At 53.8% G+C, this 23,097-nt stretch overlaps 1 protein-coding gene across 3 annotated transcripts in view; it reads left to right on the top strand.

The window, feature by feature from the left end:
- RNF213 (ring finger protein 213) overlaps nt 1-23,097 on the top strand; it is a 45,828-nt gene that overhangs the window by 3,553 nt on the left and 19,178 nt on the right. For all 3 annotated transcript variants that reach the window (XM_064728252.1, XM_064728251.1, XM_064728253.1), the window contains 29 exons: nt 218-850; nt 1,731-1,912; nt 2,505-2,663; nt 2,872-3,065; nt 3,213-3,493; nt 4,089-4,348; nt 4,970-5,158; nt 5,602-5,800; nt 6,444-6,496; nt 6,739-6,892; nt 7,366-7,512; nt 8,073-8,171; nt 8,809-8,931; nt 9,244-9,424; nt 9,975-10,148; nt 10,536-10,694; nt 10,985-11,598; nt 11,883-12,048; nt 12,569-12,786; nt 13,301-13,441; nt 13,532-13,693; nt 14,124-15,264; nt 15,721-15,914; nt 16,274-16,426; nt 17,095-20,679; nt 20,918-21,054; nt 21,354-21,449; nt 21,860-21,978; nt 22,468-22,590. In XM_064728252.1, coding sequence (XP_064584322.1) covers nt 218-850; nt 1,731-1,912; nt 2,505-2,663; nt 2,872-3,065; nt 3,213-3,493; nt 4,089-4,348; nt 4,970-5,158; nt 5,602-5,800; nt 6,444-6,496; nt 6,739-6,892; nt 7,366-7,512; nt 8,073-8,171; nt 8,809-8,931; nt 9,244-9,424; nt 9,975-10,148; nt 10,536-10,694; nt 10,985-11,598; nt 11,883-12,048; nt 12,569-12,786; nt 13,301-13,441; nt 13,532-13,693; nt 14,124-15,264; nt 15,721-15,914; nt 16,274-16,426; nt 17,095-20,679; nt 20,918-21,054; nt 21,354-21,449; nt 21,860-21,978; nt 22,468-22,590 — 10,036 coding nt within the window. The remainder of the gene's footprint in view (nt 1-217; nt 851-1,730; nt 1,913-2,504; nt 2,664-2,871; nt 3,066-3,212; nt 3,494-4,088; nt 4,349-4,969; nt 5,159-5,601; nt 5,801-6,443; nt 6,497-6,738; nt 6,893-7,365; nt 7,513-8,072; nt 8,172-8,808; nt 8,932-9,243; nt 9,425-9,974; nt 10,149-10,535; nt 10,695-10,984; nt 11,599-11,882; nt 12,049-12,568; nt 12,787-13,300; nt 13,442-13,531; nt 13,694-14,123; nt 15,265-15,720; nt 15,915-16,273; nt 16,427-17,094; nt 20,680-20,917; nt 21,055-21,353; nt 21,450-21,859; nt 21,979-22,467; nt 22,591-23,097) is intronic.

Below are 23,097 nucleotides of genomic sequence, written 5' to 3'. Positions count from 1 at the left end.
TCCTGCTGAGCAAGTCTTGAATATTAAACCTACACAGCTCCCAAGAGTTATTTGCATTTCACTGGCTGGCCTTGTCCCTCCTCTTCCTGATCATTCTCTCTTAGCCCTGTGTTGCAGGAAGATGTCAGCACTTGCTGCAATGGAGGGGGTGACAACGAATTTCCCTTTGGCAATGAATAAACAGACATTGTTGTCTTTGTTTTTCTCTCTTTAATAGAAAGGGAAGAAGACCAAAGCAAAGAAGTCCATCTCTGAGGAACAGGACTCTCTGCCTCCTCAAAGCACAGCACCAGCTCAGACCACAGAGCTGCCTGACACAGGTGCTGCTCCTCCAGAAACCCAACCCCCCGGCGGTGAGGGGGCAGACCCAGGTGCTGATGGACGTGCTGATGCCGGTGGAGACACACCTGGAGGCGACAGGGATTTGGCCCAGCTGGGGAAGGGAGCTGGCAGCCTGGAAGCAGAGGGGCTGAGCCCTGCAGAGCAGAGCAGCACTGCCAGGGGGGCTGCCCCAGCTCCCGGTGCCCCAGCCCCGGGGGACAAGGTGGGGGATGGCACGGCCCCGGAGCACGCAGGAGCAGCCAGGGACGATGTGGAACGGGGCAGTGGTGCCCCTGGCCAGCCGCCAGCAGCCACAGCAGGTCCCCAGGCCCGGGGCAGCAGCAAGGAGCGGCTGCCAGCAGGGCAGGGAGCCAGTCCCTCTGCCAAGGGAGCCGTCCCTGGCAGTCCCAGGGCACCCCCTGCCCGGGGAGCCCCCCAAAGCAAGGCTGAGCCCAAGGCCTCCCCTGGGGCTCCGAGCCCGCCGGCTGGGAAGGAGCCCAAGCAGAAAGGGACCAGTTCCACTGCCAAGGTGAGTGTGAGTGAGCTCTGGTGAGTGTTCAGCGGGCACAGCTCCCCTCTGCCGGTGTCACTTGCTCGTGCTGTCAGTGAGGCTGAGGAGCACCAGCCCAGGGGTACAGGGGTGAACTGGGGAGGCTCTAATTTGGGTTCTGTTCTCCTGGGTGCCAGTTGTAGCCCAGCTCTCACTGAGGGCTTGCTCATTTGCCCCCAGGACTGGGAGGTGTCTCTTCTCCAGCCAGCCATGCTCTCTGGAGAGCTCTGGGATCCCCTGAATGAGGGGATTTGGTGCTTTGCAGGTGCCTGTGCTCTGCAGGCCTGGTAAGGTGGAGGTTGCTGTGGTTTCTCTTTCACTTTCTTTATGCCCCATCCTCTGGGACCTGGGGCTCATGAGCTGACTGTGTGCTGTGTGTTTGTGTCGGGCTCCTCTCCATCGTGGGCTGTTTTCCTCAGCCAGCAGCTTCCCTCAGCGAGGGGTCAGTGTTTGCAGTGCTTCCAGGGGACTGAAGCTGCTGCTGCTCCAGTGTTGGGGGCAGGTGGGCAGTAGAGCAGAAGGTGCTGCACAGTTGATGGATGGTGTGGGCATCTTGACTCTGGTGGGCCAGAAGCCCTGGGAACATCAAACAGAAATGTAAGAGAGGAAACGAAAAGGAAATTGCATTGTTTGGAGGAAGTCATGCAAGACAGCAGGTGCAAGGCTGTGGTTAAGCTGTATAGCTCAAAAACATGAATAATGTGGTTATTGCTCAGCAATGAAAGATTTTACCCAAGGCTGTAAGAGTATATAAATGGAATTGTAGAAACAGTAAATGGCTTCTTGCTTGCACCAGGAGGAGATGCTGTGCTTCCAGGGGCTCCTGTTTCACTGGGCTCTGTTTGTCTCCCTGATGCAGAATGCAAACACAAAAGAGAAAAATCAGACCCCAGGTGAGAAAATGCCCAACGTGAGTGAGAAGACAAATCTGAACCAAGGAACCAAGGCTGCCAGGAAGGAGAGTGCTGTGGCTGCTGCAGACAGCCCCAAGAACAAAAAGGAGCAAAAGAACCAGAAACAGGTGGAAAATATTAAAGAGAGGTGAGAACAGCCCTGCTGCTCCCCAGCATTCTTCCCTAACAGGAGTTGCTGTGAGGAGGACTCAGGACTCCAGCCTGAGGTGCTGGGATGGGGTCAGTGCTTACCTTGGATATGTGGAAATGGAATTGTCTTGAAACTGAGGTGAAGTGGTTGAGCATGACAGAACCAGTGTTGAATGGGACCTCAGCACAGGGGATGTCCTGGGGGATGTGTTGAACCTGCTTGAGCATCTGATGGACAAAAAAAAGATTATTCTCTTAGTTCTTGCTCTAATGAGCACCATGTGCTGCACCCACACAACGCTTCAGGTGAATAGTGTGAAGAGCAGTTTTGATGTTTTGCTTAATGTGTATGAGCTGGAAGGGGTGGGAAGTGTGACTCTGCTGGGCCAGAGCATCTCCTGCTGCCTTTAGGAGCCCATTTTTCCTTTTTGCACTGGGCTTTGCCCTAGGCCTGCTCAAACATCAGTCTGAAGGAACTGCTGCCAGAGTGCATGGGTCTTGCAGCCACTCAGCTCGAGTGTGATTTGAGGTTTGCAGTGATTTGTGCAATTGAAAAACGCCAACAGAATCCCTTCTGTTCTTTTCTGCAGTTCTGTGAGCCGCACTGAGGGTGTCACAGTGTATTTCCATGCAATACTCTCCAAAGACTTCAAGCTCAACCCTGATACTGATAAAGTGTTCATCAGGGCCCAGGGCATTCCTTTCTACGCCAGCTGGAAGGACAACATCTGTGAGCTGAACTGCACCAGGTGAGTGTCCCCTGCCTGTGCTGGGGTGGCTCTGTGCCCACAGCTGGGGCTGCAGCAAAGGCTTTCACAGGGGAGAAAGCTGCTCTGAAGTGTTCCTGTGAAGGAACAGTCACTGTTCCTATTAGAAATGGAGCAATGCGTGGAAAAGGAGGTCTGTAGATCACCTAACGTGTCCTTTGCCTGCCTTTGCTGTGTTTGTGTCTCCAAGGGATCTGGGAGAACATGGATACCTCATTGAAGGCGCTGTAACTCTCAGCAGAGAAATCCTGGATAAATACATTCCTTACAAGTACTGGGTGTCCTGTGGGAAGGGGGATTATGAGTTCATCTACAAGAAGTCAGAATCCAATCAACCCGTGAATCGCTGCTTGCTGATAAACAGGTCCCTTCTCAACAATGGGGGTGAGCTCTGCTGCTGGACCTGCACCCTGGGGTGATCCCTGCTGTCCTGCCAGGCAGCCCTGTCTGGGCTGCTGGGGGTATTGCTGAGGCAGCTGGGAGGGAAAAGGCCCTGATTGCTATGGCTGTTTCCCTGTGTTCCTGTTCCAGAGTGGCACCAGTACGATGACATTGTCTGTGCAAGGCCTTCCAAGCTCAAAAACCTCTGGCAGATCTTAACTTTTGATAAAACCAAGGAAGTGGTGGAAGGGAAGAAAATAGCTGCCAATATTATGCTAGAAAGTATCTTCAGCATTCTTGGAACCTGGAGTCCTGACAATCTGAGGAATTTCTTCTGCCAGCTGAAGCAGTTCCATAACGTTGCAGGAGCCCAGCGAGTGTTTGATGGCAAGGAAACGGTGTGGAGAGAGTTAAACTTCAGCACAGAGCAGGTAATCTCCCTTCTCTTGCACAGAGACAGAAAACACTCTGTTACTGAACCCAAACTTTAATGTTGCTGTTGACCTCGCTGGGTTAATTTTGCTTTTCCAGTCCAAGTTCAGGCACAGAAGCAGTGGGGATCCTTCTGGGGTGGCTGTCACTGACTCCTTGGGGGCTTCAGTCAGCCTGTGCACCTCAGTGTGGTTCTGAGACCCCAGGGGGGTCAGCAGCAGAGCTGTGGCGTGGTGACTTCACACCTGAGTGGGTTTTGTGTCTGGGTATTGATTTCCTAAGCCTTGCCATTAAGTTTTGCTGCCAGTTGTTCTGTCACTGACAACTCTGCACTCATGTCTTGCTCCAAACCTGCCTGCTTTTTGGGAGAAGCTCCTGATCTTGTTCTAAGCAGTGATGCCAGCAGGGCTTCTGGAATCCAAAATTTCTTACTTGACATAATTAGGAAATGTGACAGAAATGCCACATTGTCTGTTCTGGTTGTTGGGGCTGCTCCTTCCTCTCCTGTGGCCTCGCTGGAATTGGCAGAAGACATTGGCTTCAGAAGAGAGACTAATGCTGTGCTTGCTTTGTTTCTTCTCTTCTTTGCCCCAGGTGAATGATTTGCTGCTAAAATACATGAAGAAAATAGCTGTCCCTTTCCTTGCACCAGAAGCAGCTCCAGAGGACAGAATCATCCAAAGCAAGCTGGCTCTGGGGCTCACCATTGTTGTGGTAGTTGAGAACTATTCATTCTCAGTACCTAAAAGTGACCTGGCCGACCTGTGCAGCCTCCTGTGCTTGGATCAGGTGTCACCACAAGCTGTACAGGATGAGATCCATCACATCAAACAGGCTTTTGCAGGAGTTACCAGGTAAGTGCTCCATGTACCTTCTAACTGACCAGGCTGGTGTTGCTTTGATAAAGCAACAGGAATCCAGCTCTCTACTGCCAGAGAACCAGAGAAAAAGCTACATTTGAAGGTATTTTTGGAGGTCTCAATTCCATCCTCCTGCCTGAAGCAGGGCTTACATCCAGGCAAGGCTGCAGTGCACCATTCCACACCTGTTGGTTGGTTTCCCCTGGAGTGCCTGTCTGCCAGGTTGTGATCTGACTGCTTAGCTGGAGCTGGATGTGGAGTTCTTCACTCACACAGCTGCAGCCATTGCATTTCTTTCTGGAGCCCTTCTCTGTGTGGCTGTCACTGGGCTGGGGTGGCTCGTGGGGAGGCTGTAGCTGAAGGATTGGATCTTCCCAGGGCTCCAGCAGCAGGGTCTGTGCAGAGAGATTCAGCCACATTGCAGCTCTGGGCCTTAAACCTGCACAGGTACCCTCTGCAGTGAAGAGTAGATGGAGCTGAAATAATGCCCAGAGGTTAATTAAAGGCACACAGGGAGATTGAAACGTAGCCTCCCACACCCTGAGGGTGTTCTCAAGGCTGGGATAAAGCTGCTCTTTCACTCAGTGTGTTTGTTTCGTTTTGTTTTTTTTTTAGCTTGAAGGTCGACCTGACAAGCTTGTGCCAGAGGTGCCTCGAGTGTAACGTGGAGCAGTGGGTGTGGGTCCTTCCCCTTCTGCATTCCTTTGCTGCTCCCCTGCAGCAGGAGCACGGGCTGCTGGAGGAGGACACCTGGGCAGGGCTGGAAGGGCTTCCATTTGCTGAAATCAGGAGGAAGCAACATGGGTGAGTTTTCCAGAGCTCTCAGTTCCTCCCAGTGCACTCCTCATCTCTCTTTTTTGTTTGTTTTTCCCTCCCTCATTTGTAAAGAGTATGAAATGTAGCACGTTTGGGGTACTTGGGCACAGGCACACTGGTGGCTCAGAGGTCACTGAGTCACGGTGTGACCCCTCAAACACAACACCCCAGTTCTGGCAGCCAGGGAGCAGGTGGGAGCTAAAGCTGCTCCTCTTGTGTACAGTCTGAGCAAGACCTGGAGTTTCTCTTCCCTGGTGCTTGTGCTCAGTGGTTTGGTTGTGCTGTGCCACCCCAGGGCCCTGGGGACTCCCACTGATCTCAGCTGCAGGGACAGAAGCACAGGAATGAGGAGGAGGCTCCTGTGTGGGCTGCACGAGCTCAAGGCCCTTTGTTCCTTGGAATGCTGAAGATTTTGTTTTGTCTCCCTCCAGAGAGACCCTGCTGGCACGAATGAGAGAAAAGAAGCACCTGATGGAATTTGATGGGACTCTGGTCAAGTCCTGGCTCTGTGTGCTGCCCCTGGAGAGCCTGGCTGAGTTCATAAGAGACTTCTCCAGTGAGCTCCTAGTTACCCTTCAGGGTGTTCTGTACAGGCTGGAGAATGTTGACCTCTTGTGGAGCCGCTCTCAGGTTTGTCATCTGGCAGCTCTGCCCAGCTCTGGGATGAGGGCTCACACTGGGCTCCTGGCTGTCCTTGGGCACCCCTGAGGGCACTGGGCTGGCAGCAGGTCACAGCACAGAGAGCTTCAAACCTGGCTGACAGCAAAAGCAGCTGCTCTGAAGGCAGACACTCCTCAGGGGGAGAGTTGGGGTTGTCTGCAGCAAAAAGTGGTGTTGGCATTGATGAGGGGAGGGTTTCTTGGCTGCGTTTGCTCTTGGTTACCGATGGCAAATATTTCATTCCTGACCTCCTCAGACATCTACTGAAACTGATTTTTGCACAGTAGGGTTGGGCAAGAAGCTGCTGGTTTGGGAGATTTTCCTGCTGTTGTGAAAACTCTTGTGTTGATGTGAGGACAGCAGGAGTAGGGCCTTGCAACTAATAATAGATTTGAGACCTCCAAATTGCAAGGACAGCTTGGGTTTGTGCATATAAAAGCTGCCCAGGTGTTGGCTCTGACATCCAGTAAATAAGTTCTGCTATTTTACAGTGTGTTTATAAAAATGTTGGAGAAGATGCAAAAGAATAGTGAGTTCCTTCTTCCTCAGCTAATCAGAAATCAGTCTGTACAATTTCTTCCACAGTTTCATATTTTTGTCTTTCCATTCTCAGGTAGAGGAGATTCTCACCACAGTGCTGAGTGCCTTGGATGAGCCCCCAGCCAGGTAAGTGCAGTGCATCTCTGTGAGAGCATTGTCTGCCTCTGCACCAGGGCTGGGGCCCTGCTTGTGTGCCTTGAAATCTCTGTGGAGAAAACAATCCTGGAGTTCTATCCCAATTTTAAACGCAGCTGAGGGAGGCAGCTGCCACACCGTGTGGAATTTGGTGGGGTTTTTACTTTGTTTTTAATTTTTTATTTTTCCTCTGAGCAGAAAATTAACTGTCCCTCTGTGTTGCTGCCCTGCAGAGCTCTGGGGGCTCCTTCTTGGCAGGGCTGCTTGTCCTGCTGCCTCAGGCTGCACGAGAGGCTCTGCAGGGCTGCCAGGACTGTGAGCTTGTTCCTGATCCCGGCCACTGCTGCCACCCTGATTGCCAAGGTTGCCCAGCTTCAGCCCCCAGCTGTGAGTACCAAGAACTCTTGGCTTGATACCAGCAAGGTACCCAGAAATGTCACAGGAGTGGCACAACACACTGGTTTTAGGTCAGACCCAGTCTCAGTTTGAAGAATTCACACTCTGAGCAAGACTGTGATAATCTCAGAGGTGTGGAGTCACCTGATGAGTTTGGTTCTTATTGAAAATAAGGTCAGGTGCTCAGGTTTGATGTGATAAGCTTTGTTTTAAGGCTGGTTTTGTTTCCCCTTAAACATTTGTTGTCTTTACTTCCTGGAACAAGCTTAAGCACAGCCTGCCTGTAAGCAGTGCACTTTCCCAGCCTCTGCTCTTTATTCAAGCAGTGCTGGGTCTGTTGCTGGCCCTCGTGTGTTCTGGGTGTGTTTGGGCCTTCTCTTTAGAAATACTGATTTAAATCAGTTGTCCATTGCTGTCCTGCTTGAACTGTGTTTATTTTGTTGTCTTCCCCTCTGTGTGGGCAGGTTCCAGGGGATGCTGTGCAGGAAGTGCCAAAGCTGCTCAGTGGAGCTCTGAGGGAAGCTCGTGCCTGGTTCAGAAACGTTTTAAAGGAGAAGTTACTGAAGGAGTACCTGCACCACGTGGCCTTCTCTTTGTTCTTTGAACTTCGGGTCTGTTACCTTCTGATAATGTCAGTACAAAGGGGCTTTGCAGTGGCTTAGCCAGGGTCTTGAGTCTGCTGCTCAGGGCTCTCTGCTGGGCTCTGCAGCTGTGGCTGGGTAAGGAATGGGTGGGGATGGGCAGTGTTGGAGCTCTGCTCATCCGTGGTGTTCCTGAAGGCCCTGCTGGGGTGAGGAGCTGCCCCTTGGGTTGTCCTGCTCCCAGTGTGTCCCTCTGGTTGTCCTCAGGCCTTCCAGCAGGCAGAGCTCAGAGCAGCCCTGCCAGCCTGAGCTCTGCTGCTCCCGGCCCTCCCTGGCACAGTTTGCAGCAGCAGGGTGGAAGTGGCTCACCCAAAACTCTCCTTCAGCAGCTGAGACACTTACACACTGTTTGGGCTTAGAAGCTGCCTTTTGCAGCTCTGGGAGTGCTCCTTTTCCTCGGGGTGGAAACATCTGGAAGGGCTGCAGGTTGTCTGAGGCGTGTGGGGCATCTCTACATTGTTCTTTTCATTTCCTTTCTCTGTGAAATCCCAGCACTCAGTGCTTTGCCTTGGTGTGCTTGTCCCCTGCAGGCTTGGAATAAGTTTGTGACTATCAGCTTTCCAGATGAGCAGTTCACCCAGACCTGGAGGAACACTTTACTTGCAGATCTGAAGAAAAGAATCCAGCAGGTAGGGGAGACTCCAGGCAGCCTTGGCTGCTGTCCAGAGCAGATGCAGTGGCTTGTGCTGAGCTTGGAGCAGGACAGGTGCAGAGTGGCTCTGGCCATGACAATGTCCCACGCTGTAACCTTGGTCAGAGGCCTGGCTGCAGGTCCTGGTGCTTCAGAGGAAATCCACATTCTGAACAATTGTCACCTCTGTGGGTTTAAGAACCAGCAAGTGCAAAGTAAACACCATGGGGCTCAGAGAAGCCAAGTTGGTGCCTCTCTTTTCCTTCCTTGTGCTGTTCAGGCTCCCAATGCACACCCAGCTGTGTTAGTCCCCTCCAAAGGGACACTGTCTATCTCCTCATCTCCTTCCTACAGCAGTTACACATTTCCTTAAGCCATTGATTTTCACAGTGAAAGCAGGAAACAAATATTTTCTGCTGTGAGCTTGGCTTGGAGAGGTGGATATTAAGTAATCACACTCTTTAGATGGAAGTCATTAAAATCTTTTCCAAGCATTTATTTGTTTGATCTCTCTCCCAGGCCCTCAGAAATGGGCTGATGTTCAGGTTCCTTTTATTGTCCTGATAGCAGCACTGCTTCATGCTGCCAGGAGAAACGCTTTTGAGTTGATGAGAAATCTCTCTTTTGCCCTTCAGGAGCCTCCAGTGAACCAAATCTTGGTGTATTGCTGTCAGCATCTCCAAATCACACAGATGGACCCCTCCATCAGCTGGTGCTTCCACAACTGTGCTGTAGAGGCTGTGCCTGCAGCTTGCCAGGTATGGTGTGTGCCCTGGTAGGGGAAGGGAGGAGACAGAAAAGTTAAATTCCCCAGCAATTCTGTTGCACAGGGGTGTGCCTCGTGGTGGCAGGGGAAGGTGGATGTTGCTTGAGTTGCTGTGGGTTGTTTGTTAAAGCAACAACAAAAATATCAACAAGAAATCAGGAAATGAGGTCCGTGAGGAATATTTGTGATGTGTTTCCACTGTGAGCTCTGGTGTCAGTTGTGTCCCAGGGCTGGTTTGGCAGGCACAGACACAGCGGGACCCCAGGGTCTGACCCACCCCTGCCCTCTCTGTGTGCCCTGGCAGATGCAGAGCAATCTCCTGGAGCAGATCTCTGCCTACAACATGGGCCAGTTCAGCCAGCTCGTGTCTGCTGTCATTGTCAAGTCGTGGCCAGTCAGGCCTGGGCAGTCTGAGGGTGATTTTGATACGATTCTGCACCACCTGCTCACGTGGCCTGACATCAAACATACCTTCAGCTTTAATGGTAGGTCTGTAGTTGGGTTTTAGGAGGCCAGAGAAGCTTTTCTCTGCCCCACTGCTGCCACTGCACAGAGCAGCAGAGAGGAATTGTCCTTCTCTTGTTTTAATCCCTATCTCAAAGCTTGAACTATTCAGCTTGGAGAGGGAACTATTTGGGTTTGGAGAGGGAAGGCCAAGGAAGAAGGAGCCACTATTCCACTTCTAATCCACTGCAGCTTCCTCGGGATTTGTGGACCATAACATCTTTCTCTGAGGAGTTCTCACAAGTTATTGGCTCACAAAAATGCCCAAAGAGTTGGCCAAGTGAATGGATCCTAGTGGCTTTTGTTTGCCCCACAGAGTTTGGGTCTGGGCTCTCCATGGAAGGTTTCCACATTGCTGTCCTGAGATCCTGGCTTTGTTCAAAAAGACATGAGGGCTTGGAGGGTGGTGTGAGTCCACAGGCTCTTGGGTAGGGTTCAGTAGGAAATGGAAGGACTCTGTGCCATGGCATGGAAAAGTTCCTGATTCTCCCTGTTGTTTGGGAAACATGACGTGCTTTGTGTCTGGAACAGGAACAAACAGAAACCTCCTGGACAAGCTGACAGAGGAAGCCAAGGATGTCATGGCCATCGCAGACTCTGTGCTCACGAGTGTCACCGACGACATCCACAGCGGCTGCATCCTGGTGAAACACCTGGAGGAGGTGTTCCAGCACCAGGAGCAGTTCCTCTGCATCTGGGAGACAAGTGAGGGATGGCTTCAAAGGGGCATGCTTGGCTGAGAGCATCACTGTGGTGATGCTGGGGATGCTCAGGAAGGGGCTGGGGATGCTCAGGAAGGGGCTGGGGATGCTCAGGAAGGGGCTGGGGATGCTCAGGAAGGGGCTGGGATGCTCAGGAAGGGCTGGGGATGCTCAGGAAGGGGCTGGGGATGCTCAGGAGGGCCTGCAGGGGTTGGGAATGCTCAGGAAGTGCTGCAGCAGTTTGGAGTGCTGTCCCTTGGCCTGGGCAGGCAGCTCCCAGCTCCAGTTTGTGTTGTCACTGCAGGGTTAGTGACTCTGCAGTTCCCAGCCTGAGTTGGGATGCAGGGCTTGGGAAGCTCTGCTTTGTGACTACAGGTGAGTTTTCTTTCAGAGCACCAGCAACGACCGAGTGAGGAAAAGGAGCTGCTCCAGAGAAGCCTGAAAGAGCTGCTGGCATTGAGGCATGAAGAAGTCACACAGCTCAGAAGAGAGGAAAAAGCAGTAGGAACCTTCCTGAGCATGTGCAGGAAGGTGCAGAAGTCTGTGAGAGGTAGAGTCTGGGGGAGCAGTCTGGAAGTGGCAACTCTAGAAAACAGCATTTTCCTTGAAAATCTCTGGGCTTTGGGAGCAGGTTTGATTCTAAGCCCCAAAGTGAGGGTGAGGAGGGGTGGGGGAAGTAAAACCAGAGCATTGAGGGGATCAAGTGAGTGGTTGTGCATCAAATGACACTTGGAGGGGTCCACCTGCCTGGCAGCATTTTGTGGCGTGAGGGGTGGGATGAAGGGAGCTGGAACCAGCCTGCACCAGCTGATCTCCCTCTGGCCTGTCTCTGGTTTACAGTGAATGTTGGTGAGGTGGCATTTCAACACTCAAAAGATCTTCGCTTCAAAAGACTGAATCAAGTTGTGCTGCTGGGAAGGAGGCCCCTGCAGGCCTTCTACAGCCTGAGCCCTGAGCTGAAAGAGTTTGTCCACAAAATGCACTCTTTCAAGGACAGCCTGATCTTCCAGCAGTTCTGGGAGGAAGCAGCACAGAAGGCAGGAGAGGAGTATGTGTGTGACAGTCCAGAGGAGGATGAGGAGGAGGACGAGGACGAGGAGGAGATTGCTCCTGAGCTGGACCTTGATGAGGTTTTGAACAGCGTGATCCGCCCTTGCTTTGACAGCTATGCCATGCTGTATGATGATCTCAGATCAGGAAGTCTCACGCTTTCTGCTGTGGATAGAACTTTTCAGGAATTCACAAATCATCCTGAGGATCTCAGGGTGGAGCTGAACACCATCTGTGGCCTTCAGCCTGCAGAGGACAGAGGCTGGGTTGACCTGCGAGTGCAGCAGATCCAGCAGTACCATGAAATGCATTTAACCTTGGATGCTGCCAAGATCATTGCCCATGTCAAAGAGAGTTTAGGCCTCTCTGGTGACTTCAGTATCCTGGAAAACTTGTTGCATATAGTAAGTATCCCTGACCTTGGCTTTGTACTGTCAGGGTGTTGGCTAAAATTGAACCTTCCCACAAGTCTGTCTCAGTCTGTCAAGAGCCATTCCTTGAAGCAAAATGCTTATTTGAGGTAAAATTCAGATGTTCCAAGTGCCTTTGTGTAGTCATTCCTTAAAGGGAGGTGATGATGCTGCTCTGTTGGGGTGTGGCTTTGCAGAGGGCTTTCCTTTCCCTGCTGCAGAAGCAGTGGCATTCCCAATTCCAGACTCAGTGTGTGTTTGCACCACTTGCTTTCCAGACAGAAAAGCTTGAATCCTACAAGACCCAGAAGCTGGATTCCATCAGCCCTGAGCTCGTGCAAGCCAAGAAGCTGCTGCAGGGGATCACTGTGCCCCGCCGTGGCTGTCTGAGGGAGCTGGCCCAGCAGAAGGAGTTTGTCTGCTGGGTCAGAGAGGCACTGAAAGGTGTGTGCTGCTCACCCAGGAATCACAGAGTACGAGAAGGGGCAGAAGGAACACTGAATCCCTGACCCATCTGCTTTGTGCAGCTTCTGGTGTTGAGAGTTCCATCTCTGCTGGGTTTTGGTGTGGAATGTGCTATGAGGACCCTTTAAACGTGCCCAGGCACTGGTGCAGCACACAGAGACCACCCTGCTGGGAGCTGGGCTGGCCTGGAGGGCTTCAGCAGCTGCTGCTGCTCAGTCCAGACCCGTTGTTTGAGGGGATGGAGCTGTGTGTGTGCCAGCTGAGCTGTCTGACCTGCACAGTTCACCTGAGCACACCCCCAGGCACTGCTCCCATCCTGGCTGGGGACATGTGGGGGTCCATGGATGGATGGATGGCCTGGGAGAGCTGGTGGGGAGGGGGCAGTTACCCAGGAGCTGCTGTTGAAGGCGTTCTCCCTTCATTTCCTGTAGAGGGTGGTGATGAGGGCTGCTGTCTGAGCTGCCCCACACGTTGCTCACTCCCGTGTGCCTCGTTTCAGACATCAACGAGCTGAAGGTGTTTGTTGACCTGGCCTCCATCTCGGCGGGGGAGAACGACATGGACGTGGACCGTGTGGCCTGTTTCCACGGCACTGTGCACGGCTACTCCTCCCTGCTCTACGAGCTGCGCCACGACTCGGGCTTCGAGGACTTCATGCGCTGCCTGCAGAAGCTGTGGCGAGCCCTGGACAGCGATGAGACCCTCCCTGAGAAACTGGTGAGCGCTGCTGGAGCGGGGCCTCTGCATCCTCCTGCCTCTCTGCCTTCCAGGAGTGGCTGGAAGTTGGGCTGCACTGGCCAAATGGCACCTATGACTCTTGTTATGGGAGGAAAAACAGCTGATATTCCTGTGGCACAAAAGTTCCCTGCAGCAGCTGGAGCTGGTGTTTCTCCAGGGCACCATGAGGCTTTCCAGTGTGATGTGGTGTGGCCTGGCTTGTGAAAGTTTGGTGGGGAAGAGGGGAGGCAAATGCCTGGGACCTCCTACCCTGTTGCAGCAGAGCCTGCCTCTGTAGCAAGAGGTGTTGGAGCACTGTGGGCTCTGTTCGGCCTCCCATGGAGTGGGTAAGGAAGAGCTGTGCAGAAGGAGCAGGCTGAGACCAGTACTCATTCCTTTCTCCCTCCTCCATCACAAAACTCTCGTGGCAGCCCAAGCTGTTTGTCCTGGTCAGGTGTGAGCAGAGATGACATTTCAGAGCAGTCGGGCAGTGCAGTGTCTCCTCTCCCCACAGCGTGCCTCGGCCCAGCACCTGGAGTGGCTGAAGACAGTGAAGGAGAGCCATGGCTCCGTGGAGCTGTCCTCGCTGTCCCTGGCAGCTGCCATCAACAGCAGAGGGGTCTACGTGCTGAGGGCCCCAGCTGATGGCCAGAAGGTGAGGCTGGGGTCACTCAGCTCCCTCTGCCCCTCCTGCCCGGGGGCTGCTGCCCCAGCCACGCTGACAGCTCCTTCCTGCTCCTGGCAGGTCTCCTTGGACAGTGTCCTGCGCTTCACCCTCCCGGGCAGCTCGGGGGACACCGAGGCCTCCTGGAAGTACTCGCTGGCAGAGCTCCGCGAGCTGCAGAACAAGCTGATGCTCATGTCGGCCAAGGGAGAGCAAGGCCTGGAGGTGGAGAGGTTCTCTGAGGTCAGATTCCAAACCCAGGGATTGCTGGTGTTGGGGCCAGGCTGGGCTTTCCCTGCTTTTAGGGCTGTGGTTGGCAGTGGAGTTGCTGGGGGTGGTGGTCACAGGCACGTGAGTGTTCCTGCCTTTGGTTCCTTGCTAAGATGGACCTAAGCTGGAGACAGAACAGTGAACTGGTTGGTGGCCTTATCCTCTGGCTGCACTGGGGATTGTCCTGGCTGGCAGCATCACTGTCATTTTGTAGCAAGCTGGGAGTTCCTTCCTGATTTCCTGGGGATGCTGCTGTTAAAAAGTCACAGAGAGTCTGTGGCTGCTGTGCAAGGCCTGACGCACCTTGGGGCCAAATACTTTCTCTTCATTGAATGTCTTTCCAGTGGTTTCGTGGCTGAAACTCGTAAATCAGCTTGTTTCTCTCTCCTCTGTCCTCCCACAGGTCTTTTCCAATGTCCAGAGACTTGCCCAGGCCTTTATAGACCTGTACTCAGCTGGGAACATGCTTTTCCGCTCCTGGCTTGCCCAGGTGTATTGTTCACCCCACAAAGAATCCTGTGTTTTTATAGACTTCTCCCTGGGCCCCATCCCAGTGCTGGAAGGGCAAGGGGATATGGCAGCTGTGCTCCCAGCCCTCTGCAAGACCATGGAGAGCTTCCTGGAGAGCTGGAAAAGCTTCATGAACGCCAAGCGTTGTGAGCATTTCTACCTGAACTACTACAGCGCGGAGCAGCTGGTGTTCCTGTGCTCAGAGCTGGGCAGGGGCAGCCCCAGCCAGGCTGCCCTCATGATGCTCTCCTTCCTCAACCCCCACTGCACCGAGCAGGATGTGCTCACCGCCCTCGAGAGCCAGGGCCCTCCCAGCTCAGCCCAGGCTGGCTCTGACTTCCAAGTGCTGCTGGATGGGGAGAGGGACCTGAGCGCGCGGCTGGAGCACATCTGGGAGTGCTACATGAGCAACATGGGCTCCTTCCTGCCCAGCTGCCTGGACATGGACACTCTGGGCGTGTGGCTGAAGAGCCTGGCCAGCAGGGGCAGGGATCGTGTCACCAGAGCCTTCCCTCAGGACCTGCTCTACGTGGGCCAGCCCAACCTCATCAGCTGCCCTCGCTCCGAGGTGCTCAGCTCCGCCCTGGCCATCTACATGAACAGCCCCGAGCAGCCCCTGCCCACCTTTGATGAGGTGCTGCTGTGCACACCCCAGACCAGCGCGGAGCAGGTGGGGCTGTTCCTGCGCCGCTGCCTCATCCCCTGCCAGGGGGGGAACAAGATCTACACCATGCTCTACGCCGATGAGCTGAGCTACGACGTGAGCAAGAGGGCAGAGGAGCTGTTCCAGCACCTGCAGTGCTACAACAGCTCCTACAGGCTCATCATCCTGTGCAACTGCGAGGGGGAGAACAGCTACCTGCCCTCTGCCTTCAGCCACTACAAGGTGCACATGATTCCCCAGAGGTCACGGGCAGAGATCCAGCAGTACCTGCAGCGCCACTTCCGAGTGCCTCAGCCCTCCGACTCGGCCGCAGCCGTGTTCAAGGAGCACATGTGTGTTGGGATTGTGTCCTCCAAAAGAGCTGGCATGGGTAAGATGGCAGGGGCAGCGTGGGCTCTGCTGAGAGCTCAAAAGCAGGGTGGGGTTGCCCTCGCCAGGTTTTGTGTCAAGATTTAAGTGCCTCGGTCAAAAAGAACAATTCAGACTAGTCGGTGCAGGGAGGTGAAAGCTGGAAGTCACCTTGTCCCATGGTTTGACTTAAAAACAAGCACAAAATAGAATAGATTCAAGTCCTAATAAAGAGTAAAGCTTCTCTCAGGCAGTGGAAGGAAAATAAACCTTCTAGATAAACAAGAGCCATGTGTTGGATTCCAGGCTCCAGCTGCTCAAACCAGATTTAGACTTTATTCTGGAATGCCTTTTAGGAAGCTCCAGAGATTTTAGGGCATAGAGTACTTAAGCATTTTATTTCCTTGTGTCTATTATGGTCTTAATGTGATATATCTGATATTGATGGCTTTAATTCTTGTGGTGTTTTTAATAACAGGGAAATCTCTGTATGTGAAGAGGTTGCATGAGAGACTGCAAGAAGAGCAGCCTGACTGCACAGAACTTCTGAAAACCATCAGACTGATTGAACCAGAAGTGGATGAAGATAAAGTGCTAAAATCTCTCCTGCCTTTTCTGAAGAAAGAACACCAGACAAAGCCCATGATATTCCATTTTGATATCACCTCCTCAGTGAGTACATCCCTCCTTCTCACAGCTGCCTTGTCCTGCAGGTCCTGTGTGGACTCTTGCAGGAGCTTTCTTTAAAGCTCTTGTTCCTCAACCAGCCATTTCCCTAGCATGTGTTCTCTCATTATTGTGTAAGTAACACAAATACCATCAAGGTGATTGAACTCTGGAGCAGTTGCCCAGAGAAACCGTAGAGTCTCCACCTTGGAGACATTAAAAACCTGACTGAATGTGGCCCTGGGCAGCCTGTTCTAGCTGGGCCTGCTTTGAGCAGAGAGCCTCCCCACCCTCAGCTGTTCTGTGATTCTGTGAAGTTGTGATGGATAAATAAAGAAGTGCTTTGCTGTCTCTCCTTGTGACAGGTGCAGCGTGGCATTCCAGAGTTCCTCTTCAAGCTGTTGGTTCTGCAGTACCTGACAGATAATAATGGCAATATGTGGCTAAGGCAGAAGTGTCACCTGTACATCATTGAAATCCTGGAGGGGTCCCCAGTGCCAAAGGCAGCAGCCAGACCTGTACGTACCAGCAATGCTCCTTTCTGGGAATTTCTCAGTCCCTTTGCACGTGTTTGTGCATAGCTGTGGTGAGCTGTAGAGACTGTAACTGTGAACACAGCACAGGAGTTCCCTGTTTCATTGGAGGTGTGCTGTATTCCATAACAAACTGGTGTCCCTGGTGTTGTACAAAGTGTCACTAACACCAGACAGCAAATTAGGCCTGTCTGGTTTCATTGGGTTGATGATTTCTGAAGGCATGTTGGTCCAAGCCTCACTGCTCCCACTGTAACATTTATAGGAAACATAAAAATGCAAAATCCAATCTCCCTCATGGTAATTTGCATGTTTGAAAATAGGGGAATATTTATATGGCTCTGTAAGAACAGAATGTAGAAGCAAGTGGAATAAATACCAGCAGTTTCTTGGGTTTAGTTTTCTTTGAAGCAGCCTTGAGAAGGGGCTGGAGGTGATGCCAGGCTCATGTTCCTGGAAGGAAAATGTAGGAGGGAAGAGGATTCCTTGGTGCACTTTAAATGGATGAAGGGATGCACGGGGAAAAGGCTGGCTCCTGTTCCTCAGGTCTGTGGTTTTAGGCAAGGAGACTGTTAAGAACAGATTAACTAAGCTGATGAAGAGTGAGGCTGCAGCTCTGTGATGACCTTTTCTTTTCTTTTTCTCTTCTCCAGATGTCAGTGAACCAGAAGTATCACTTCTTGGATGTGTTCCCTAAAATAACATGCAAGTCTCCCAAAGAAGTGCTAGAAATGGAGACACTTGGGAACCGTGCCGGGCATGTGGGAATGGACGAGGAGGAGTTTTGCAGTGAGGCTTTCCAGAGACCCTTCCAGTACCTGAAGAGGTTTGACCAGGGCTGTAACCTGGACAGGTTCTGCTACGAGGCGCTCTCGGTGGAAGGCAGCCCTGCAGAATGCCTGCAGCTCTTCCTGCTGCACTGCGGGGTCGTGGATCCCTCCTGGGCAGAGCTCCGCAACTTCACCTGGTTCCTCAACGTGCAGCTGAGGGACTGCGAGGCCTCTGTCTTCTGCAACCCTGACTTTGTCGGGGACACTCTGAATGGCTTCAAGAACTTTGTGGTTGGCTTCATGATTCTAATGGCGCGGGACTTTGCGACGCCCTCCCTGAGCATTTCCGACCAGAGCTCGGGAAGACGATCCTCCCACCTGGAGAACGTTCCGGAGGAAGATCTGCTTCCTTTCCGCATCAGGAAGAAGTGGGAGTCAGAGCCTCATCCCTACCTGTTTTTCAATGAGGATCGTGTGTCCATGACATTCATTGGTTTCCACTTCCAGCAGACCAGCAATCGCATTGATGCCATCAATCCTCTCAACGGGACTGTCATCAAGAAGGACATCATGACTGCCCAGCTCTACCAGGGCTTGTTAATGCAGAGGGTTCCCTTCAACGTGCCCTTCGATCAGCTGCCCCGCAACGAGAAGCTCGAGAGGCTCTGCATGGTGCTGGGGCTCCCCTGGGTGTTTGACCCTGATGAGACCTACGAGCTCACCATGGACAACATGCTGAAAATCCTGGCCATCGAGATGCGATTCCGCTGCAACATCCCCGTGGTCATCATGGGAGAAACGGGCTGTGGGAAAACCAGGCTGGTGAAGTTCCTGTGCCAGTTACGCAGGAGCTTCGTCGAGGTGGAGAACATGAAGCTTGTCAAGGTTCACGGAGGTACCACTGCGGAGATGATCTACGCCAGGATCAGGGAAGCAGAAGCCCTGGCCATATCCAACAAGGAGCAGCACGGCTTGGACACCGTGCTCTTTTTTGACGAAGCCAACACGACGGAGGCCGTGAGCAGCATCAAGGAGGTTCTGTGTGACCGCACGGTGCAGGGGCAGCCCCTGGCCCCTGGCTCTGGCCTGAGGATCATCGCAGCCTGCAATCCCTACCGGAAGCACACGGACAGGATGATCCAGCGCCTGGAGCTGGCTGGGCTGGGCTACCGGGTGAAGGCCGACGACACCCGGGAGAAGCTGGGCTCCATCCCGCTGCGGCAGCTCGTGTACCGCGTGCACGCGCTCCCGCCCAGCATGATCCCGCTGGTCTGGGACTTCGGGCAGCTCAACAACTGCACCGAGAAGATGTACATCCAGCAGATCGTGCAGCGCGTGGCCGAGCAGCTGCTGCTCGTGACCAAGGACGACGTGAGCACGGTCACAGAGGTGCTCTTTGCCTCCCAGCAGTACATGAGGCAGAGGGACGACGAGTGCAGCTTCGTCAGCCTGCGGGACGTGGAGCGCTGCATGGAGGTGTTCAAGTGGTTTTACAGGCACAGCCCCATGCTGCTGAGGGAGCTGGAGAAGTACCTGGCTGAGAGGAAAGCCCCCAAGGGCAGCGGTGACAGAAATGGTGTCATCTGGTCCTTGGTGCTGGCGGTCGGGGTCTGTTATCACGCGTCCCTGGAAGAGAAGGAACCATACAGGACTGCCATCAGCCAGGTCCTCCCAAAGCCTTATGATACCCAGAAAAAGATTTTGGAAGAAATCACTCTGATGCAGGACTTATTCCTGAGTGGGGTACCGCTCCGGGATACCATAGCAAGGAACCTGGCCTTGAAGGAAAATGTCTTCATGATGGTCATCTGTATTGAGCTGAAAATCCCCCTTTTTCTGGTGGGGAAGCCTGGGAGCTCCAAATCCCTGGCAAAAACCATCGTGGCCGATGCTATGCAGGGCCAAGCAGCTCATTCTGATCTGTTCAAGGACCTGAAGCAGATCCATCTCGTGTCTTTTCAGTGCAGCCCCCTCTCCACTCCAGAGGGCATCATAGGCACTTTCAAGCACTGTGCTCGATTCCAGGAAGGGAAGAACTTGGAGGAGTATGTGTCAGTGGTGGTTCTGGATGAGATTGGGCTGGCAGAAGACTCTCCCAAAATGCCCCTGAAGACTTTGCATCCACTTTTGGAGGATGGCTGCATAGATGATGTCCCTCTTCCTCACAAAAAGGTTGGCTTCATTGGGATTTCCAACTGGGCTTTGGACCCTGCTAAGATGAATCGAGGCATCTTTGTGTCTCGTGGTGACCCCAGCAGAGAGGAGCTCATCGAGAGCGCGAAGGGCATTTGCTGCTCGGCACGAGGGGCTCTGCAGAAGGTCGAGCAGTATTTCCATCACTTTGCAGATGCGTATGAAAACATTTGCAAGGCCCAAGACAGGGAGTTCTTTGGCCTGCGTGACTACTACAGCCTCATAAAGATGTTTTTTGCCCTAGCCAAGAGCTCCAAAAGCGAGCCCACACCTCAGGACATCGCCGCAGTGGTTCTTCGTAACTTCGGTGGCAAAGATGACGTCAATGCCTTGGAAATATTCACTTCCAAGTTGCTAGAGAAAGGGGAGATACGTGCTCATGATATCAGTAGGATAGAGCTGATCCGACAGAACATTTACAGCAGTGCTGAGGATGGGGACTGCAGGTACCTGCTGGTGTTGACTGAGAACTACGCTGCGCTGCAGATCCTCCAGCAGGCGTTTTTCACCGCCCGCCAGCAGCCAGAAATCATCTTTGGCTCCAGTTTTCCTAAGGACCAAGAATACACCCAGATATGCAGGAACATCAACCGAGTGAAGGTGTGCATGGAAACCGGCAAGATGGTTGTGCTCCTCAACCTGCAGAACCTCTACGAGAGCCTCTACGACGCCCTCAACCAGTACTACGTGTACCTGGCCGGGCAGAAGTACGTGGACCTGGGGCTGGGCACGCACCGGGTGAAGTGCCGGGTGCACCCCGAGTTCCGCCTGATCGTCATCGAGGAGAAGGAGGTGGTGTACAGGCACTTCCCCATCCCGCTGATCAACCGGCTGGAGAAGCACTACCTGGACATCAGCACCGTGCTGGACAGGGCGCAGCGGGAGGCCGTGCAGGAGCTGGAGCGCTGGGTGCAGGAGTTCACGGCCGTTAACACGGAGGAGCACTTCATCAGCCAGCAGCAGTACAGCCCCGCGGACGTGTTCGTGGGCTACCACGCCGACACCTGCGCCTCGCTGGTGCTGCAGGGCACGCAGCGCCTGCGCCCGGCCTGCGCGCCCGCCGAGCTGCTGCCCCGCGTGGCCGAGCGGGCGCGGCTGGCGCTGCTCAACTGTGCCACCCCCGACGCCGTCATCCGCCTCTGCAACTCCGTGGGGGTGTTCATGGCGCCCGCCCTGGCACACACCTACTTCAGGGAGCAGCACCACACCTCCTTCGCCGACTTCCTGGGTGCCCACGTGCGGGCAGGGGCTGGGCCACAGACGGCCTTCACCGAGGTGAGCCCTGCCGGGGCGCTGCCAGCCTCCAGGCATTTCAGCCTGCCGGGCGCTGCCAGCCCTCCTGACGCCTCTCAGCTGCGTGTGCCAGGCCTGTAGCATGGCACTGCCTGTGTGTGCTGCAGTGCTGGGTGTGCAGAGCTGGGTGCTGGCAAATAAATGCTGATTTTGGGGTGCAGTGCAGCTCTGCAGCAGCCCTGCAAGCACAGGTGCTGCATTGCTGCCCCTCTCTCCCCAGGTCACCACCTTCTCCCGGCTGCTCACCAGTGCCGACGTTGCCTGCCTGGAGAGGGAGGTGCAGGGCAAGGCCCAGAGGCCCCAGCTGCTGTTCCTGCAGCAGTTTGACACCGAGTTCTCCTTCCTGAAGGGCATCCGGTGAGTGTGGGCCGGGGTTTCCCTGCAATGGGCTGGCAGCTGTGTGCAGGGTGTGTGGGCAGAGCACTCAGAGCAGCACAGATGGAAAAGGGAGGCTGGGCTGGCACGGGGCTGGCTCTGCCCAGATATCTGCTGATAAGGGACAAGCCTTGTCAGCTCCATCACATGTGATGGGGTTTGGTGGTTTTTCTCTCTCCTCCTGCAGCAGCCAAAGCTAATGTGGAGTGACTGGCTCTGTGGTCTTTAATGTTTGATCTTTATACTCAGTGACTTCTGTTAAATCTCTTTTCACTCTTCAGGGATTTCCTGGATTCCACTACAGGAAATAAAGTCCTCATTATTCAGACAGACTTTGAAGATGGCTCTCAGAATGCCCAGCTCATTGCCTCAGCCAAGTGAGTGGGTGTGGAGTGCTTCAGTTCTGCCTGGCCACTCCTCCCCGTGTTTGGTTATTGGTGCTCTTTGGGGATCTCACACTCAGCAATGTGCAATCCTTTATTCTGTAGCAGAATGAATCCAATTGCACTGATCGTATTTCAAATAATGCATAACCCAAGTCAGAGTAAGCTAAGCTGGGTGAAACGAGCAGATAATCCCTTTGAAGTGTGAATTCTGGGCACTGGCTGCAGGATTCCTGAAGGGCTGAGGGTCACGGGATCATCCAGGGCACAGCTGGAGGTGGCAGCTCAGCACCACAGCTGGCAGGGAGGAGTGGGGGTCACCTGTGTGTGTCCTGGGACAGGACCCGTGTCCGTGGGCCCCTGTGTGCCCCTGCTGTGCCACCAGCATTTCCCCTCTGCTGCAGGTACACCGTGGTCAATGAGATCAACAAGGTGGACCTGGGGCAGGCCTCTGTCTTTGTTTACTTCATCATGAAGCTCTCCCGGCTGAAAGGAGGCACCTCCTACGTGGGATTCCATGGAGGTGGGTGTGCCCATCTGTCCCTTCAGGCAGTCTGTTCCTCTCAGTGCTGACAAGCTGGGCTCAGTGTGTCCTGTGGGTTGTCAGAGCTGCTTCCCTGTCCCACTGGGCTGCCCAGGGGAGCAGTACCTGGCAGGGAGCACCTTGCCCTGCCTGCTGGCAGACTGGTTCCCTCTGCAGTCATGGAGAGCAGCACAGAGCCATGAGGGTGACTCTGTGGGTGTGCTGTCCTCCAGAGGCTCTGGAGCAGGTGCTGGTTCATCCAGCAAGGTTCCTCTGGGTCTGGGGGCTTCTGAGAGCCTCAGAACCTTGGGACTGTCAGGCAGGGATGTGTGCAGCAGCAGGGTCTGAGGGCATTGTGCTCTCCCCTCCTGCAGCAAGAGGTGAGAGTTGGTGACTGTGAAGGTAACCCAGGGGCTGGCAGGTGATTCTGGGGGAGCTGCTCTGGAAGAACAAGGCTGGCAGTGATTCCTTGTTGCTCTGTGCCTGCAGGGCTGTGGCAGTCGGTGCACATCGACGACCTGCGCAGGTCCAAGGACATGATCTCTGACCTGACAGCCCTGCAGAACCTCACCATCAGCCAGGTGTTCTCCCAGGAGCCAGCTGCAGCCAGAGGTGAGCTGTGTGCTGGGGACAGGGGCAGCTGTGGCCCCACGCTTGGTGCTGCAGGAGCTGATGCCTGCCACAGCCTGTCTGATGACTTTCCTGGGTTTGGGGGGCTCCCAACTTGTATTTAATTCATTGCTACAACTTTAGGCCATCAAGCAAGCTAATTTGGTATTTATTTCTCCCTTTTATTTTTGACAAAACTGTGGCATTTGCACTGCTCAGCAGCCTGAGTGCTCTGTCCCAGCACAGGAGGCAGCAGATGCTGCATGACACAGACTGACAAGGATCTTTCTTTCCCCTCAGCTTTTTCTTACTCTCTTTTCCTTTCACCACACTGCCTGACAGGAGTCAGGGAGAGCTTAAGGCATTAGCTCAGTGTCACATTTCTTCCAGCTCTTGCTGCATGAGGCCTGACAGCCCGAGCAGCTGTGGCTGTGTTTGAGAGGTGACTCTCAGCTACTCATGCAGGTGCTAATGGCTCTCTGACAGATGTTCTGCTGCTCTGGGATGCAG

This window comes from Zonotrichia leucophrys, chromosome 18, assembly GCF_028769735.1.
Source record: "Zonotrichia leucophrys gambelii isolate GWCS_2022_RI chromosome 18, RI_Zleu_2.0, whole genome shotgun sequence".
NCBI lineage: Eukaryota > Metazoa > Chordata > Aves > Passeriformes > Passerellidae > Zonotrichia > Zonotrichia leucophrys.
This window is presented reverse-complemented; position numbering and strand designations above follow the sequence as displayed.